Here is a 17,671-nt window from a genome sequence, read left to right on the forward strand (position 1 = left end):
TACATGAGAGCCCATACACAAATGCACAGAGCTATTTCATGTTAATTTAAAAAGGTTCATAGCTAAATGAAACAGAATGTGAAGTTTGTGTGGGTGTTAACGTCAATTCAGCAGGTAGCCTTTGTAAAGTTGTGTATTTTACAGCAGACGGAGAGAGTTCAACACCTGTTGTTTTGGAATGATCTTTATGCCAGTGTAATTAGTGTGTGTCCAGTGGTAAGACAGGTCCCTGGCATATAAAGAAAGGTTTTATGTAAGAGATTTTATGTTTGTGTGCTCCTTGTAGGCCTTCAGGAGAGAGTCCTCATGTTCAAGAACCTGATGTCAAACCAAACAACACAAGAGACCAGTTTGCAGCACTCCACAGCACACCACAATCACCCTCCAATGCCATCACAATGGAGGACTCATAAATTGTGAAGAAAAGAGGACAGCGGGGCACTGAGGAGTAAAGTGATTGAGCCAATCTGCCCGTTATGAGCCTCCACACAGACCAGGCAAAAAAGAGTGATGAGAAACCAGCCTGAGCTGATAAGAGCTGCAGCTGTCCTAAGATAGGGGCCCCACGTGGGTTCAAAACATGAGCTCCATAATGACATGTTGTTGGAGTAAATAGATGCCTTCATACAGGTGATGTGCTTGTGCAACTAACATTACTATCAGTGGAACAGGTGTGTTTGTTTCAAAATACAAACTGGGAGGAAGGACACAGAAACAAACTAGGCCCAAAGTAGTATGTGAATAGACTTAAAGAAAGACTTAAACAGAATGTTTCAAATTCAAAAAACGCCCAAAGAGATACATTTATTGATAACACACAATGAACAACTTCCCTTATAAATCCCCATAATCATATTGGTTTATCCCAACCCTGTCATCAGTGGCTGTCTGAAAGGCAGGGACAAAAGCTAGTCTACCACCAGCAAAAAAGTAAAGAGGCTTCACGCACAAACTTTAACATTTCAGAGGGTGATTCAGAATTTAAGGAAAACAGGGGAATGTTTTAAATAGATAAACACTCAAAACAAAACTGTAAATCAATGGAGAATCATTTAATGATGTTGCTGTGATCATGTGGAAAATACATGTGCACACAATGACTAGAATGACGAGAGTGTGAGCCTGTCACTTTCCGCAAACTGTAAAATCAAACATGCTGACTCTTTTCCCTTCATGGGACATGACCGCTTCAGCTCAAAGAAACTTGACCTGTGTAGACATTCTGCAGTATTCCAGAGGTTTGCACGCGCTTATCATTCATAGCATGTTGGGTCTGTGTAGTGTCTTGTTTCAGAGCTTCTCTCAGTACAGAGGTAGCAGATCATACACCACACACTGTGCTCCGGAGAGATCTGGACTCCACTGCTGCTCCGAAAAGGCCTCAGTGCACAGGAGCCTGTCGAAGGGTTCAAGACCAGAGTTACCCTTTCAGCTCATGCCACACATGTTAGTACCTCACAACAAACAAAATGATAAAAGAAAGAAAAGAAAAGCCTAAAAAAAACAATATGACATCATATGTCAATATGATACGTGAGATAAGAGGTTAAGGGAGAATTCTAAATACCAAGTCATAATGATATCATGAAAATAAAAGTACAAAAGTAGTGGTCCAGTAGTCATTATTATGACTGTGTTTTGTATGTTCTGTAGTATCTTAATGAAAATGTATCTTATTATAGATTCTAGAGTTTATAAGTTTCATTTAGACTATTTATTGAATCTATTTTATGTGTGTTTATCTAAAATAAATATCTTATTTTTTTTAATTTTGACTCAACATTTGTATTTTAATTTATCATACTTTCATTCGTTTCATCCTCTGGGCTTCCATACGGTCATATAAAAAGTCCATCAATAAAATTGCTTAAAAGAGAAAAACACCATTGGCGATCTAGTTTAGGCACTTGTGGAGAACTTGAATGGTCAGTAAATGGTGAAGGGTCTCTATATATGTAGAGCTTTATGCTTGATGGCCACTCAAGGCCCATTACAGTACAGTTTTGCCATTCATCCATTCACACACCCATTCATACAGAGCATCTCTCCCAGCACAGCCATCAGGAGCACTTTGGGGTTCAGTATGTATATGGGGGGAGACTGTGATCGATCTGCCAACCCTCTGGTCAATGGATGACCTGCTCTGCCCCCTGAGCCACACCCTCTCTCACTTACTCACTTATTGAGATGTGATATACACCTCAGTCATGTTTGTACGGTGAATATAAAGCCACAGGGGAGGGTTATTTCAGACTGAGCAGAGCCTAACACACATTGTACAGACGCACAAATCCCAATGCAATTTGCTGTGGATGTGCATGGTCCCCTGAGGCTGAACACTAATGATTTTTGGTGACCACTGTGACCTTTTCTTCTAATGCAACAAGATTAATATCTCTGCTTGTCATATTTCCATTTCCAGGTTTGCCACATTATCTATGTTGTACTAATTACTAAAGGCAGTACAAAGACTTTCAATTGTAATTATCCCATGGATAATCTTTCGATACTTGAACTACGACCTGCACTCAAAATAATACACACTAGAATGAGCTGCCTGCTCTAACGTTTACTAAGTCCACCCACGCTTTTCAGAGCATTACCAAGGATAAAGTATGCAGCAGCACTGAGGGAGAGGATGATGAGGAAGATGGTGCCTGAACCCAGATCCCCCATGGTACAGGCATTTGGACAAGCACAGGGACTCTCAACCCAGATATGCAGGGGCTCCTCACTGCTGAGCCTCTGGTCCCGGATGAAGGAGGTGGACTCATTTGGATTACAGTGGTAATGCACTACTGTCAGTGGCTGCTTCTCAACAGCTAGGACAGGAGGAGAAGAAGACTGGCTGTCAGGTTGCACTATACTGACAAAACGATCAGTAACATATACTATATGTAGAGTTTTGCTCACCAAAGTATGAGACAGAAAGCATCTTCAGGGTGTCATTGTAGTGGAATTCATTCCCTTCATGTCTTCCATAGCCAATACAGCGGCTAATGTATGTGTCGAGCCTTTGATACCTGTTAACACAGACATGAACATATCACATAAAAGGATGTTTGAATTTGTGAGTCATCTGCAAATGAGTAGCCTAATGTAGACACAAGTTTAAGCAATCAAATTATATTTGTTAAGCCCATATTAACAAATCACAATTTGTCCCATATAGGGCTTTAACAAGGGGTGACATCCTCTGCCCTTAACCCTCAACTAAAACTACCAAAAAAAAGTGAGTGATCCCTCTCAAAGGATGGACAGATGCAACAGCTGCCCCATGCAGCACAGCAACTATTAACACTAATAGTCTCATTAGCAATTATTTTATTTTTTTTAATTATTGGATGCTGCTTTGGATGTCTTCACTTTTCTCAGTTTGTGTGTTTGGGGGCCCCCTGGTGGCTCCTCGACCATTGCCTCAACAGCTGCCTATAATTTAAAAACGATGACACTGATGACACTAAGACGCAAAGGGAAGTTATGACACATGACAGATGGAGCTTCTCTTTCCAGCTTTCCTTCCTCTTCTTCATCCCTATCACAATAAAGTAAGTCATATCTCATCAGTACATGTTACTGACTTGACCCCTTCCCCCGAGTCCCTGTGCCTTATCGCCCGCAGATCCGGGCCCGCTGTGGCTGAGGGGTAGAGTGGTCGTCCTCCAACCTGAACCTGAAGATCGGCAGTTCGATCCCCAGTCTGACCCATCTGCACGCCGAAGTGTCCTTGGGCAAGATGCTGAACCCTGAATGGCCCCCCATAGAATAACTAAGTGCTGTCAATAGATGCACTGTATGGATGTGTGTGTGAATGGGATGAATGTAGAACTGCACTGTAAGGCGCTTTGAGTGGTCATCAAGACTAGAAAAGCGCTATATAAATACAAAGCCATATACCATTTACCATGGATTACGATTGTGGATCGCGCATCAGAGGTCGCAATGGTGGATCCAGTATGGCGGACTCTATATCTTGCGGGCTGATCGTAGTGGTAATGGCGGATCCTGTGTCGCGTTGGAATCATATAATGGTGGTGGACTATGACCGAGGTCGGCGGCTTATAGGATGAGATCCTAATAAGCGGCAGTGGACAATGACTGTGGACTATAGTGGATCCGGTCTGGATGGCGGATCATGATCTTGCTGGCTGCTGACCAGGCATAGACTATGACTGCAGCAGGACTGCTTTTGCATATAGTATTGAAGTTATCACTCAAAATGTTTACCCTCATCAATGCTCCTAAAAACTTTAATCTTGATGATGTTTTCCTACACTTGACATCTATTGCACTTCTGTCCATCCTGGGAGAGGGACCCCTCCCATGTGGCTCTCTCTGAGGTTTCTACGTATTTTTACATGTTAAAAGGATTTTTAGTAGTTTTTCCTTACTCTTGCTGAGGGTTAAGGACAGAGGATGCCACACCATGTTAAAGCCCTGTGAGACGAATTGTGATTTGTGAATATGGGCTATACAATAAAATTTGATTGATTGATTGATTAATCAATGAGATCCCAACCTGCACAAGTTTAACCTCATATTTAAATACATTATTCAGTAAGTCTGCTTAGACTGTCAAAAAAAACATTAAAGATCAAAACAGTGGTGTTTCTAATCTGGCTACAGGTGTATCTAAGTTGTTAGCAGTTCCACCAACAAATGATTTAACATCTAAATTTCTTAGGTGTTGCAAAAAAATAACCACTAAAAACCACAAAGAGAAAAGAAATAATCAGAAATTCAAAACAAAAGTATATATCAGAAATTCTTTCACCTTGTTACCTAACAGATTTATCGTTGGCCCCTTTGAAGGGGCCCATCCTCAGGCTTTGCACCACTGGACTACAGATTCTGAATTATATAAGAAGTAGTTTAAACTAGCTGCACCGCAAAAACTATGAAAAATCCAATCCAATATTGTCAAACAGCATATATTAGTCACTGTGTGACAGCATTTTGAATAAGTCAAGATTTAATATTTCATCTCTCAACTTAAACACTAGTTACCATCGACTTCACTCTGGTTTTCCGAGTTATAAAGAGTGAATAAAGAGGTGTAGACATTCTGCATTTAAGCCTCATGATTAACAAACTACGTCAATATTTGCCCACTGATGATAATCCCTGCAGTAACATTTGACAACCTTGAGCTCTGAGCATCTGACTGAGGATCTGAAGATGAATTTAGCTGATGCCTACTGAGCAGAGGCGGCTATAAAAGACACTGAAGAGCCTCCAGCTGTTTCCACTGTCCTGCATCAGTTAAAAGGAACTGTGGACGTCAAGACAAGAATGTGGAAGACCATGAAACCTGCCAGATAAAACTGCACATCTGCTGGGCAGACAAAGACGATCTACATATGCCTGCAGAGGAGCTGCAGGAAGGTTGGTCTGTCACACGATTGGTGGAGCAGTGCTTCCCTGTCATCAGAGGGAGCCCTCACCTACAACCACATCACAAAAGTCAACATTTGCAAGCTTCATCCAAGGTGTATAACAAGGAGTAGCATGTGATGAGAATACCTTGTCAACTGTTAAGCATCGCATGAGGCTGCAATATTTTCTATTATATATTCTGCTTTTGGAGCAGGCAGGAGACACTGGTCAGACGTAGCGAACAGAAGGATTCCACTAAATGTTGTTCAGTCAGTCAGTCAGTACAATGTGAGGGAAGGGACTTGGTTTCTGCTACAGGACAATATTTCAAAGCAAAACCTCAAAATCTTTTTTTTTAAACAATCGATTAACATTATTTGACCTGTAATTGTTAAAGGTTAAATCCCCAGTGAGAATGAGAGGGTCAAGATTTTAAGACATTGCAAGTGTGTGTTCAAAGCATTAGGCTTTGAACTAAATTGGTGTAAAAACCTTCATTTCAAATGGCAAACTAATCATAGGGAGAAGTGTAAAGGAGATTCTCACAATGTCTGCACAGTTAATGCATTCAACAAAGTCTTCAGGGGAAATTTTGAACCTGTAACACTACACGCTCATATAGTGTGAATCTCAGCATTACTGTACCTGACGATGAGACATGCAGCGATGTTAGTACAATCTGCTCCTGTCAGGTCCTCTGGCTGGGAGAAGGGCTGGCAGGGGCTGAACGACAGGAGGATCTCAGTGTTGACGGGGATGTTCTCTGCCGACACCGGCTTCAGATATCCCAGGAAACCATCTGCATCCCCCATAGAGTTCAGGTTTATCCCCCCACTCCCATCTTTCATGATGCATTTACAGTTGTTGACTTTGAAGCAGCCTGACTTCACTGCGGAGCTTGGATGAGGAGCGAGAGACGAAGAAAACAAGCTAAAACAAAGTGGCAGTGTGAGCAAGACACTCTGAATGCTCATGGTGACCAAGCACCAGAGCAGAGAGCAGTGACTGTTTGTTAGGAAACTGAAGAGCAGCTGACAGAATGGTGATGGTAGGAAAGTAATTAGAAGAAAGGTGACTATCATTCCAGGCATTCCAGACCCGCTGTGCTCACACATGATGCCCACACAAGCCAAGAAGGTATAAGCATAAGCTCCAGTGAAACCTGTAAGACACAGAGACATGATGCAGCGAGTTTACACATTGTCAGTTCTTAAAGAGAGAGAAAATTCCATTAGTCTCCACTGAATTGGGATGTGGACAAAAATAAAACCAGACTTATCTGCATGACAGAATTTAATGGTGGCAAAGTGAAAAATATCAGAATCAATATCAGGAACTAACAGAACAAACAACAGTTCAAGATATAGATGCAAAAGTGAAAGGTGTTTGAACTCTGTTATCATTATAATTATCGTTGTTAGCACTGTCAACTTACAGCAAGATGGTTCAGGGTTCAAATGTTCATTGATTGTATTATGATACACACATTACAATCCGAAAAGCTGCAAAGCACCTGTTTGGGACTAATAGAAATTCATAGAAGATTAATGGGGTACTTCGGCAATTTATACCATCAGCAACAACATGACAATCACTTCATATTTTGTAGGTCCCCTGATACTATGAAAGAAGCTCAGTCCATCGAGGTACGGACTCAACGAGACTTGTGGTATCTGGCACCAAGACGTTAGCATCAGATCCTGTAGATCCTGTAAGTTGTGAAGTGAGGCCTCACATTTGTTTTTCAAGGACAGCTTGGTCCGATTGAGGGAGGGCAAATGTGGACGCGAGCACCGTTACAAGTTAGTCAAACAATGATTACAAACTGTTCATAAAGCTGCTGGTGTCGTCACTGTGCTTATTGACTTAATATAATATCTTTCATTACAGACCTAAAGGTAAAGCTCTTGCAGATATACGGGAGACATCCTACAACTGTCTTCATAGAATAGATAATTACTATCATAATTATTCTAGGTTGTTATTATTACTGGGAATACACAATGAATGGGTTCATTTTATAATCATCATTGTTAGCATGGATCTTATTTATTTACATATCATATACACACAATACTCTGCACTTTAACTCCTTTTTTTGCACTTCTGGTTAGACGCTAAACTGCATTGCGTTGTATAATTACTTGTACTGTGCAATGACAATAAAGTTGAATCTAATCTAATCTAATAATTAATTAGTGCTACATGCTATTATCATACAATTGCTGTTGATAATAGTATTTAAGTGTCAGAAATTATTATAACAACCATGGTGGTGCTAAAACACAACAGTTACATAACTGAAAGAACTGCAGACATTTGACAATCTACCCTGAGCACAAGATATCAAGTTTTCATGTCATCTATTTTATTCCAAGAGGTTAAATCTCAGTGTTGGGTGTATTTGTTCCATGGCTTATCTCAGCACCCTGCGTGTTACTTTGTAAGTTTTTCACAATCTTTGAGACAGAACCAGAGTTCAAATCAAAATAAAACACAAAATAAATCAAGAGTTTGCACTTTGTTGTACAGGAAGTGCAGTGGATCATCCAGATATTAACGTGTTTTATCATAATGCAGAGTTCTTTGTATTGCTTCAATATATTAACGCTTTCTTTTTGCGAAATTTCACATTGGCTAATAATACAGCCATATTTTACTGTCAAATGTCTGGATTGAAAAACTGTTGATTTCATGTGCTGTGGACAGATTCTTTAGCAACGCGAAATTGTTATTTAGATTTATGATCTCTTTGTATCAAGACAAGTCAAACACTTAACAATTCAGGAGGCTTCCCAGGAGAAAAGACTGCAGCTGATGCAGCTACTCCCTGAATAGTTTTTCATAAAATGTTACATCCAGAATCAAAATGTGTGTCCTATCAAACAGACGTGAGGAGTCCAAAGCAACATTGGCGAGGCACTTTCTCCATTCTGCAGGTCAATCTTGCTGATCTGGAGTTTAATTACAACACATTCTAATAATGGCGACATTTGCTTCTGTGGAATTTACCACCTTTTAAGTGTTTTTGGACAAAATCTTGTAACCAGACGTCCCTGATGGCTGAACAACAGTGAATGAATGGAGTGTGACGAAAAAAGTGCTTCCTATAGAATGATCTGTATCTGTAGCAGTTTGAGTGGTTTGCAAGACTAGAAAAGCCCTTAAGTATAGTTCATTTACCATTGATGCTTTGAGGAAATACTACACAACAGACAGTCGTTTACACAGATTTTATTTTTTCAATAGAAAAAGCCTCCAAGCTTTGACAGTGAATATGCGGATTGAGTAAAGGTCCTTCCTCTGCCGTTTCTTGTTCCGTAGAGACTCTTCGTGCTGGTTGAGCCGGCGGCACAAGGCTCTGGTCTTCCTTGGCCTCAGATACAGGGGGTTGTACTTCTTACCCTTTAGGAAATCAAATTTACTTTCAGAACAGCTGAAACCTACAGCTGAGTGTTATGATTTGGTGCTATACAAATACAATTGAATCATGGCAGTTTTGCTCCATTTGCAGGAAGGCTTAACCCGCTTTGGGCAATACATTTTTTTGAATCCCTCTAGGAACAAATCAATTTGTTTTGGATTTGTTAATACTTACAATTACTAATTCACTTTTTGCACTTTAAATAAATAGTCTAATTTCCAACCCCAGTGAACATCCAAAATAATGTCTTATTTAGAATTACTACAGGTCAAAGTAAACAGTCGCCCATGGGAACATTCATGGTAACTCGTCTCAGTCTTTTGGTAAGCAGTTGAGAATGCATCAGCAGAACATCAGCTCAACAATATCATCTTAGACGAGAACCAAAGAGGAGACATTCCCAAGTAGGCAGGTTTGAGAGTTCGGAATGAAGAGCTAAGTTTGTAAACACCACGGCTGCTGGCTGATCTTACCTTGTGGAACTTGCTCAGGTTCTCCTTCTATGTCTGGTTGATTACATTCAGGACTCTGGCGATGGACTTACTGACAACACAGCTGTAAAGACAAGAAAAGACAGACAGGTGGTCTAGTTTAGTGGCAAACCACCACAGTAATAGTCATAGTTACCCGCTTTAAATATCCACAGAAGCCCGATATATGTACTGTTTTGCTCAATTTGCAGGAAGGCTAAACCCGCGTTGGGCAATACATTTTTTTGAATCCCCTCTAGGAACAAATTTTTTTCGTTTTGAAGTTAATATTTATAATTACTAATTCACTCTTTGTACTTTGAATAGTCTAATTTGCAACCCCAGTGAACATCCAAAATAATGTCTTATTTAGAATTACTACAGGTCAAAGTAAACAATCGCCCATGGGAACATTCATGGTAACTCGTCTCAGTCTTTTGGTAAGCAGTTGAGAATGCATCAGCAGAACATCAGCTCAACAATATCATCTTAGACGAGAACCAAAGAGGAGACATTCCAAAGTAGGCAGGTTTGAGAGTTCGGAATGAAGCGCTAAGTTTGTAAACACCACGGCTGCTGGCTGATCTTACCTTGTGGAACTTCCTCAGGTTCTCCTTCTATGTCTGGTTGATTACATTCAGGACTCTGGCGATGGACTTACGGACAACACAGCTGTAAAGACAAGCAAAGACAGCCAGGTGGTCTAGTTTAGAGGCAAACCACCACAGTAATAGTCGTAGTTACCCGCTTCAAATATCCACAGAAGCCCGTTATATGTACGTGGTATATTATTCAGTTAAACAGCGATGTTAGCTTAGTAACTAGCTGTAGCCTGCTGAATCTTCCATTATAGCCACTGAGCTGAGCGGCGTCGGTCGGTAGCAGCGCTCTGTAATCTAAGGTTATATTCAATTTCTGTAGCAGCCTGCTCATCAACACATGTATGATCGACCATCTAACAAGCGTATGTGTCCGTATGACACATATTTAATGGGATAAGTGAAGTTTAGCATGATACAAATCGAAATTAACAGCAGAGTGTCGGCTCGTCACCATGTTCTCTCTCGATACCATGTTGGAAAGGGTGGATGCAGCGCGTGCTCTCAATAAGTAGTTTCCGGATAATTTCTTCTTCTTAATTTAATTGTCACTTTGTAAAGTAGTAAACAGCGCCACCAGCGGCTGGAGCAGCAACGGACGACACTGGGATCAGAACATCATTTGTGGTTAAATTAATAATCCGTGTACGATTCGTTCTTATCATATTCAAATACAAAACCAAAATTGGAAAATTGAAAAACAAATCATTATCCCGTTATTTATTTGTTGGTCCAATTCTCCCCCCAAAAAACTAACGGTTTGTTTTTCGTAGTTTTTTTTTTGTGTAAGGATCGAAAATACGAAAATAAAAAACAGGTCACGGGGCGAACTTAATTTTGATATGTAATGTGTATGATTTCGGTGACCCGGAAGTCATATTACTCGGGTCATAAACCTTAAGCAAAACTTTGTTAAAACACAAGCCCCACCTCTTTCTTACCGCAGTAAAGTAGACAACAGGCTACAAGCCAGTTTTCAGTGAGTCTTCCTCTGAGGTGGGCACAGACAGGCAGAGTACACAGGGACCGTCTATAAAGTGCAACGCCAAAAAAAGATGTTACAAAAATATTTTCTAACTGAGTCATAGATCTAGTTTCTCGTGTTGGTTATACCAACTAGTATAATCAGTTTGGAAACATTACATTTTGCATAATTCATGGGATGATTTGTTATGAAAGTTATTTAATAACTTCACCTCATGTATTCTGGACAACACAGCTGTAAAAACAAGTCAAGTAACACAGTTTGTCGTAGTGGCAAACCACCACAATGTCAGTTACCTCTTCAAATATTCACAAAATGTGTCCTGCAAAACAGACCCGAGGAGTCCAAAGCCACATTGGCACGGCACCTTCACCATTCTGTAGGTCAATTCTGCTGATCTGGAGTTTAACTACAGCAAATTCTAATAATGCCCACATTCGCTTCAGTGGAATTAACCACCTTTAAAGTTTTTTGTACAAAAAGTCCCTGATGGCTGAACAACAGTGAGTGAATGGAGTGTGACGAAAAAAGTGCTTCCTATAGAATGATCTGTATCTTTAGCAGTTTGCAAGACTAGAAAAGCACTCAAGTAGTTCATTTACCATTGATGCTTTGAGGAAATACTACACAACACACAATCTTTTACACAGATTTTATTTTTTCAATAGAAAAAGCATTTAAGCTTTGACTGCAAATTTGCGGATGGAGTAGAGGAGGTCCTTCCTCTGCTGTTTCTTGGTCCGCAGAGACTCTTCATGCTTGTTGAGCCGGCGGCGCAGAGCTCTGGTCTTCCTTGGCCTCAGATCCAGGGGCTTGTACTTCTTACCCTGTAGGAAATCATATTTACTTTTAGTACAGCTGAAACCTGATTTCAGTGTGGAAGCTTCAGAGAAACTCAGGAAAATGTTTGGCAACTATTAATATGTAGAGAACTTTGATATTTATCTCCAGGACAAGTGCTTCACCAGAAGGACAGAAGCTCATCTTTCAGTTTTTTTTCATTGACCACAGGCTCCCAGTGTAACAAATTCATCCGAACAGGGAGGTTGCAGAACTTTCTAAACCTTATATCCGTGGTTCAATTTCTATTGGCAAAGCCACAGAACTTATTTTATCTTGTAGCCATTTTGTAAATGTGTCACTTTGTCATGTACGATCTATCATTTTACCCTGCTCTCAAAGGACTATCATCAAACTACAAATAAATGGTCAAAACAACTTTGTGACCTTTGTCTCCAATGATTATTATTAAGTGATGCTGACCTCAACAATATCAATACATCTATACACACTTTTATTTTTCACTATGACAGCCAGTCTGACAGAGCTCAAAGATCAGTTAAATACTGATCTAGGTCTCCCTCTCCCTCCAATTACATCTGTCTTCCAATTTTCTTAACTCACCCCAGCCAGTCGAGGCTGGTGGCCGCTGACATAACATAACACTTATTCAATGTTTTGAATAAGTTAATATTTATAATAACTAATTCACTCTTTGTACTTTAAATAGTCTAATTTGCAACCCCAGTGAACATCCAAAATAATGTCTTATTTAGAATTACTACAGTCAAAGTAAACAGTCGCCCATGGGAACATTCATGGTAACTCGTCTCAGTCTTTTGGTAAGTAGTTGAGAATGCATCAGCAGAATATCAGCTCAACAATATCATCTTAAACGAGAACCAAGAGGAGACATTCCCAAGTAGGCAGGTCAGAATTTTGAATGAAGTGCTAAGTTGGTAAACACCACGGCTGCTGGCTGATCTTACCTTGTAGAACTTCCTCAGGTTCTCCTTCTGTGTCTGGTTGATTACAGTCAGGACTCTGGCGATGGACTTACGTACAACACAGCTGTAAAAACAAGCAGGAGTCAGACAGAAGATCTAGTTTCGTGGCAAACCACCATCTGCAGTGAAGAAAATAAATCTTCCAAGCTCTTTGGTAAAAACTGCATATGAATGGTCACAACAACAAATAAGGGATGGCAGCATGATGGGTAAGATTGCAAGGTATGGTTATATTAGTTGTCATTATTGGGGCTTTAGTATGCAGTCTGGTAAAAGACAACATCTGTACAACATGTGGTTAAACTGTAGATATGCAGTAAGGTTTCAGGCTTTTTGACCCTGCAACTCCACTGTGTAATTGCTTCAGTAATTCCTTCTCATGTGGAGGTGAAAATGTACCAAGCTTCCTATATAATATGTATATCAACTGAGCCTGACACGAATATTAATGTAGTACTGTATTTCATAAACCAAATTTTTAGATCTTAGTTCTAATCCAATTGATCAAAATGCAGAAGGTACAGAACAGTTGAAAGATGCCTACAGGCTACCTCAGTGACACTAGGCTCGACTAACAGCATCTCGCCCTGCCGGGAACTAAACCACCGGGGACTGTTTGGTCCAGCAGTATTTAGGCTTCGTTGGAACCGTCTCTTTCATTACGTACATCTTTGAGAGCTTGGACGCAGCTCCGCCAGTAACTTTGGCCACGCGCAGCTGGGACAGCTCATTCTTCAGGTCGTCCAGCTGTTTCAGCAGCTCTTCCTTCTTCTTGCCCCGCAGATCTCTAGCCTTTATCTTGGCCTGGACGAACACAAAGAAAACACCTTAGCTGGTGACGGCACATTCATCTCTAGTGGCCCGACACGAGTCTAACAGCCCGTTCGCGTTAACATAGATTTCACTTATTCTATTCTGCCTGGCCCGACACCTTGTATCTATGTTAATATAACTTTTAGTTATTGGTTTCAAATATTCACAGATGCCCGTTATATGTACGTGGTAAAGTATTCAGTTAAACAGTGATGTTAGCTTACTAGCTAGCTAGCTGTAGCTTCCATTAGCTTAAAGTTAGCAACTGAGCTGAGCGGCGTCGGTCGGTAGCAGCGCTCTGTAATATAAGGTTTTATTCTATTTCTGTAGCAGCCTGCTCATCAACACATGTATGATCGACCATCTAACAAGCTTATGTGTCCGTATGATACACATTTGATGGGTTTATGGAAGTTGAGCATGATAAAAATCGAAATCAGCAGCAGAGTGTCGGGTCCTCACCATGTTCTCTCTCGCTGCCCTGATGGAAAGGCCGGACGTACCGCGTGCTCTAAAAAAGTAGCTTCCGGAGAATTTCTTCTTCGTCACTTAAATGTCACTTTGATAAGCAGCAAACAGCGCCACCAGCGTCTGGACCAGCACGGACGACACAGTGACAAACCCCCAAAACGAATAACGGTTGTTTTTTCGTAGTTTGGATTTTTTGCTAAGATCGCATATAGGATATAAAAAAACGGGTTACGGGGCTAACTTTATATTAATATTAAATGTGTATGTTTTTGGTGACCCGGAAGTCAGATTATTCGGATCCACAAGTCATAAAAGAAACTTTGTTAAAACACAAGCCCCGCCTCTTCCCTACCGCAGTAAAGCAGACTACAGGCTACAAAGCAGTTACAAAAATATTCCATGACTTTAATGTACTACTGCATATTCTAACCAAAATCGAGTCACACATCTAGAATCTCCCGTTGGTTTAACTACAATACTCAATTTGGAAACATTTAAGCTTTTGGAAAGTCTTATTGTTAAAATTACTCAATAACTTCACTCTAATAATGGTTATCTTGAGCCTAGATTTGTAAAATAATTTTGGTGAATATGCAGTATTAAAGTGAAGCTTTTCAGAATTTGGTTTTCTAATTAATTTTCTAATTAAAAATAAAAAGAACGAATGATACACAGATTAAATCCAGTCATTTATCCTGCTTACGTATCTACTGTATTCACTTATCTTATTGCGATGAAATGTTTTCACACGCCCCCTCACCCAGGAAAAAAATGTCCTCACTATTATAAGAAAAATATTAAAGCATGAATAAATATAAAATAAATGAATAGAAATTATAACGTGAAATGTTTATATACAAGTAAAAATAATGTTGAATGTGTATACATATGCAACCCATGTTAATATGAATGCTAACATATTTCAACAGTGGCATTCATAAGCATTATTGGAGAAACATAAACCAAACATTATTTTCTCACCAAATACGAAGGATATGGAGACAGAAGAGGTGATTTTATCATTTCAGATTTAATATTAGGAAATGGGAGAAATGAGAATCCAGCAGCCATCAAAAGCAAAAGATACAACTGCTTTGGTGATTGTAGAGTTATGTTTCAGGGTTTCAAGTCAGCAGAATCAATCGGGTAAAAAGTGCATTGATTATTTCATCTGATTCTAGTGAATATTACCCAGCAGAGTCTCAATGACTACATGAGTCTGCTACCTCTCATTAGTATCACACAATGAAGACAGTTCTGCATTCACAGATGTTCTTGTGCATCTAGGTATAAGACACAGAATGATGATAAACATATATGATAAAACCACACATGGAATACACACATGGGTAACACAGTTTTCTGTGATTTATCATTTTCTGCAGACACCCTCAATGTGTTTGTTTAACATTCCATGTATACAACAAAAATGAAAACAAATAAATACCCTGACATTTGGAAAAAAAATTAAACTGTAAAGGGGGGCCAGGCTGCTTTAAGGATCCAATGTTTCAGCAGGCATGCAGATTCCCTGGGCTTCTCAAGTAAATATGATAATGTTGTGACTGAAATCCCACTGGGGACAGTGGATAATGATGGGCAGTGGGATTGAGTGACAACCGGAGGGGAAACCGATGTATGGGTTCTGGTAAATGTTGATAAATACTACAAACTGAAATAATCAAACCATTTACATCCACTGATTTATAAAGTTCTCGATGCATACCATATGTACATATTTCTATACATATATAGACATGTGGAATGTAATTTCATTTACATTAGCAAAGGCAGGTAACGGTAGAGCATGTCTTCCAGTCAACACATACATTGCATTCATATATTTTACCACACTGCTACTATTAACTAAATGGTCAGACAAAGTCCAAATCATTCATATTGGTGTTAAAGGATTCTAAAACAGTCTACATGAACAGATTGTGTCAGCTGTGGCCGCCATTTTTGTTCCTCGGGTACCAGTACAGACGAGAGAAAGAGAGGAGCGACCCTGAACTGAGCTTCACAGGCACTATCTCCAAACTACAGCTCAGTAGTCAAATCTTTTAGCTTATAGTTGGTTTAGGTTGGAGCCATAGTTAGATTGCAGTCTGCCAACAAAGAGTATGTGAGAGACAAGGTATGCTGGGAGGCTCAAGTCATAGCAGCAACAGTCCAATGCAGTTAGATTTTGATATCAACTATAAATAATAAATCATCAGTTCTTAATAAAAAGATAGAGCTGGCTACTTCTGGGTTATCACAGATACATCAGCCCGTCAGCTGCTCTACAGAAATACAAAGTATGTGTGATTTCAAGGTGCAGCTGGCAACTGTAACTTGCAACTGTAAAATGTCATGTCCTGTCCATCACACATCTTGGCCACATCTTGATTCTTTTTTAGGGACCCTTAGCAAAATGTTGGTCTTTGTAATATGCTTATATTATATTAAAAATTAATTTTATCAGATTCTTTTAAAACTCTTAAATTTCAGTTTTGGATTTGTGGCCTACAAACCTGTAAATGTCTCTAGTTTAGACCATAGATCTTTAAATTCTGGTTTCAATTACAGAGTGAGAAGCAAAATAATGAAAACATTTTATAAAGACAAATGAAAGAAATTACATTTCACATTTTTTTATATGATTTGAAGCTCGATCCAGTAAATCATGGCTGATCAGTCAATCAATAGTCAGTCAAATGCCATCACTGTCATTTCTCAATTAAACTCTGGGTTATGATGGTGCAACTGAAGAACGATCCTTGCCCGTTTTCTTTTGATTGTTCACAGAACTTTGTCATTTTGAATCTAATATTTACTGGCTTCAGTTCAGGGGAAACATATAGACATAGTGACATTGATACAGTTTGGGCCTTTTGACATGAGTGTCCATAAATTCTCATCGCTACTGAAACAAAACTTGCATCAGAATCAAAAGGACACTGCTTCATGAGGAGATCCCCTGTTATTTAAAGGATAACCAAGAAACGGACAAAAGGCTCCTTCAGAAATCACAGCATGAACATACTGTCCAGCGAAGACACAGCAAAGTCAGGTTGCTTTTTGTTCCAAAACAAACAGATTTGCCTTGTGCAGTTTGAATCTGGATGGAAACGAGGCATTTCCTGACACAGTGGTCTAGTTCTCTCTGATGATAACAAAGGGAGAAAAATGAAACTTTCTATTCAAGAGCGAATGATGTGTCTGTCATTTTACTCTATAACATTAGGTATAAACACAGTCTCAGCCCTCAACCATTAACAAGTAAATAATGTCATTTTAAAATCAACAACTGATTATAAATAAGTCTTTAATCCATAACCTGTGGAGCCCTTCTGTGTCCCCAAAGAGCAGGAAACAGTCCTTCCCACTCAGTTTTCAGAAGAAACTGTGGGAGGCTATTCAGGTTTAAAGCTAGAATCCTGCTCAATGGTGGAAGCCAAGTAGGAAAGCCCTTTTCCTACTGGAGGGTCCCTAAGTTCTTTTATCTCCTTCACTGCAGCTCTTTCTGCTGCTCATCAACTCCAGTTAGTTGAAGCGCCTGAGAGTGAAGGTCGGGTGATGCCTTTAGGAGAAGGCTTGGATCCAAACCAGGACATCTAGAAAATAAACAAACATACCAGTCATCAGGTTAGATTCATGAATATATATATATAATAAAATAAACTTATATGGTGCATTTTTTGTATATTTATTTTAGAGAGACATTCAGCCTTCTACAAGAATGTTATCCTACTTAAAGGGAT

At 39.6% G+C, this 17,671-nt stretch overlaps 3 protein-coding genes and 1 long non-coding RNA gene across 6 annotated transcripts in view; all 4 read right to left on the minus strand.

Moving 5' to 3' along the window:
* Positions 1 to 290: 290 nt before the first annotated feature.
* LOC133950802 (uncharacterized) lies at positions 291 to 6,191 on the minus strand. The gene is made up of 4 exons (XM_062384934.1): positions 6,022 to 6,191; positions 2,914 to 3,023; positions 2,604 to 2,822; positions 291 to 1,396 (listed from the first exon to the last, which is right to left on the minus strand). The coding sequence occupies exons 1-4, from the start codon at positions 6,186 to 6,188 to the stop codon at positions 1,254 to 1,256; spliced, it is 639 nt and encodes a 212-aa protein (XP_062240918.1). The 5' UTR covers positions 6,189 to 6,191; the 3' UTR covers positions 291 to 1,253.
* Positions 6,192 to 8,594: 2,403 nt separating this feature from the next.
* LOC133950803 (uncharacterized) lies at positions 8,595 to 10,402 on the minus strand. The gene is made up of 4 exons (XR_009920417.1): positions 10,324 to 10,402; positions 9,861 to 9,942; positions 9,274 to 9,355; positions 8,595 to 8,781 (listed from the first exon to the last, which is right to left on the minus strand). It is a non-coding gene; the product is annotated as an uncharacterized LOC133950803 (long non-coding RNA).
* Positions 10,403 to 11,492: 1,090 nt separating this feature from the next.
* rpl35 (ribosomal protein L35) lies at positions 11,493 to 14,054 on the minus strand. The gene is made up of 4 exons (XM_062384935.1): positions 13,917 to 14,054; positions 13,309 to 13,445; positions 12,624 to 12,705; positions 11,493 to 11,681 (listed from the first exon to the last, which is right to left on the minus strand). The coding sequence occupies exons 1-4, from the start codon at positions 13,917 to 13,919 to the stop codon at positions 11,532 to 11,534; spliced, it is 372 nt and encodes a 123-aa protein (XP_062240919.1). The 5' UTR covers positions 13,920 to 14,054; the 3' UTR covers positions 11,493 to 11,531.
* An 882-nt stretch (positions 14,055 to 14,936) lies between these two features.
* golga1 (golgin A1) overlaps positions 14,937 to 17,671 on the minus strand; it is a 40,877-nt gene continuing 38,142 nt past the window's right edge. For all 3 annotated transcript variants that reach the window (XM_062384939.1, XM_062384940.1, XM_062384938.1), the window contains one exon: positions 14,937 to 17,524. In XM_062384939.1, coding sequence (XP_062240923.1) covers positions 17,444 to 17,524 — 81 coding nt within the window. In that variant the 3' untranslated portion in view covers positions 14,937 to 17,443. The remainder of the gene's footprint in view (positions 17,525 to 17,671) is intronic.

Source organism: Platichthys flesus, chromosome 3 (assembly GCF_949316205.1).
Source record: "Platichthys flesus chromosome 3, fPlaFle2.1, whole genome shotgun sequence".
Taxonomy (NCBI): Eukaryota; Metazoa; Chordata; class Actinopteri; order Pleuronectiformes; family Pleuronectidae; genus Platichthys; species Platichthys flesus.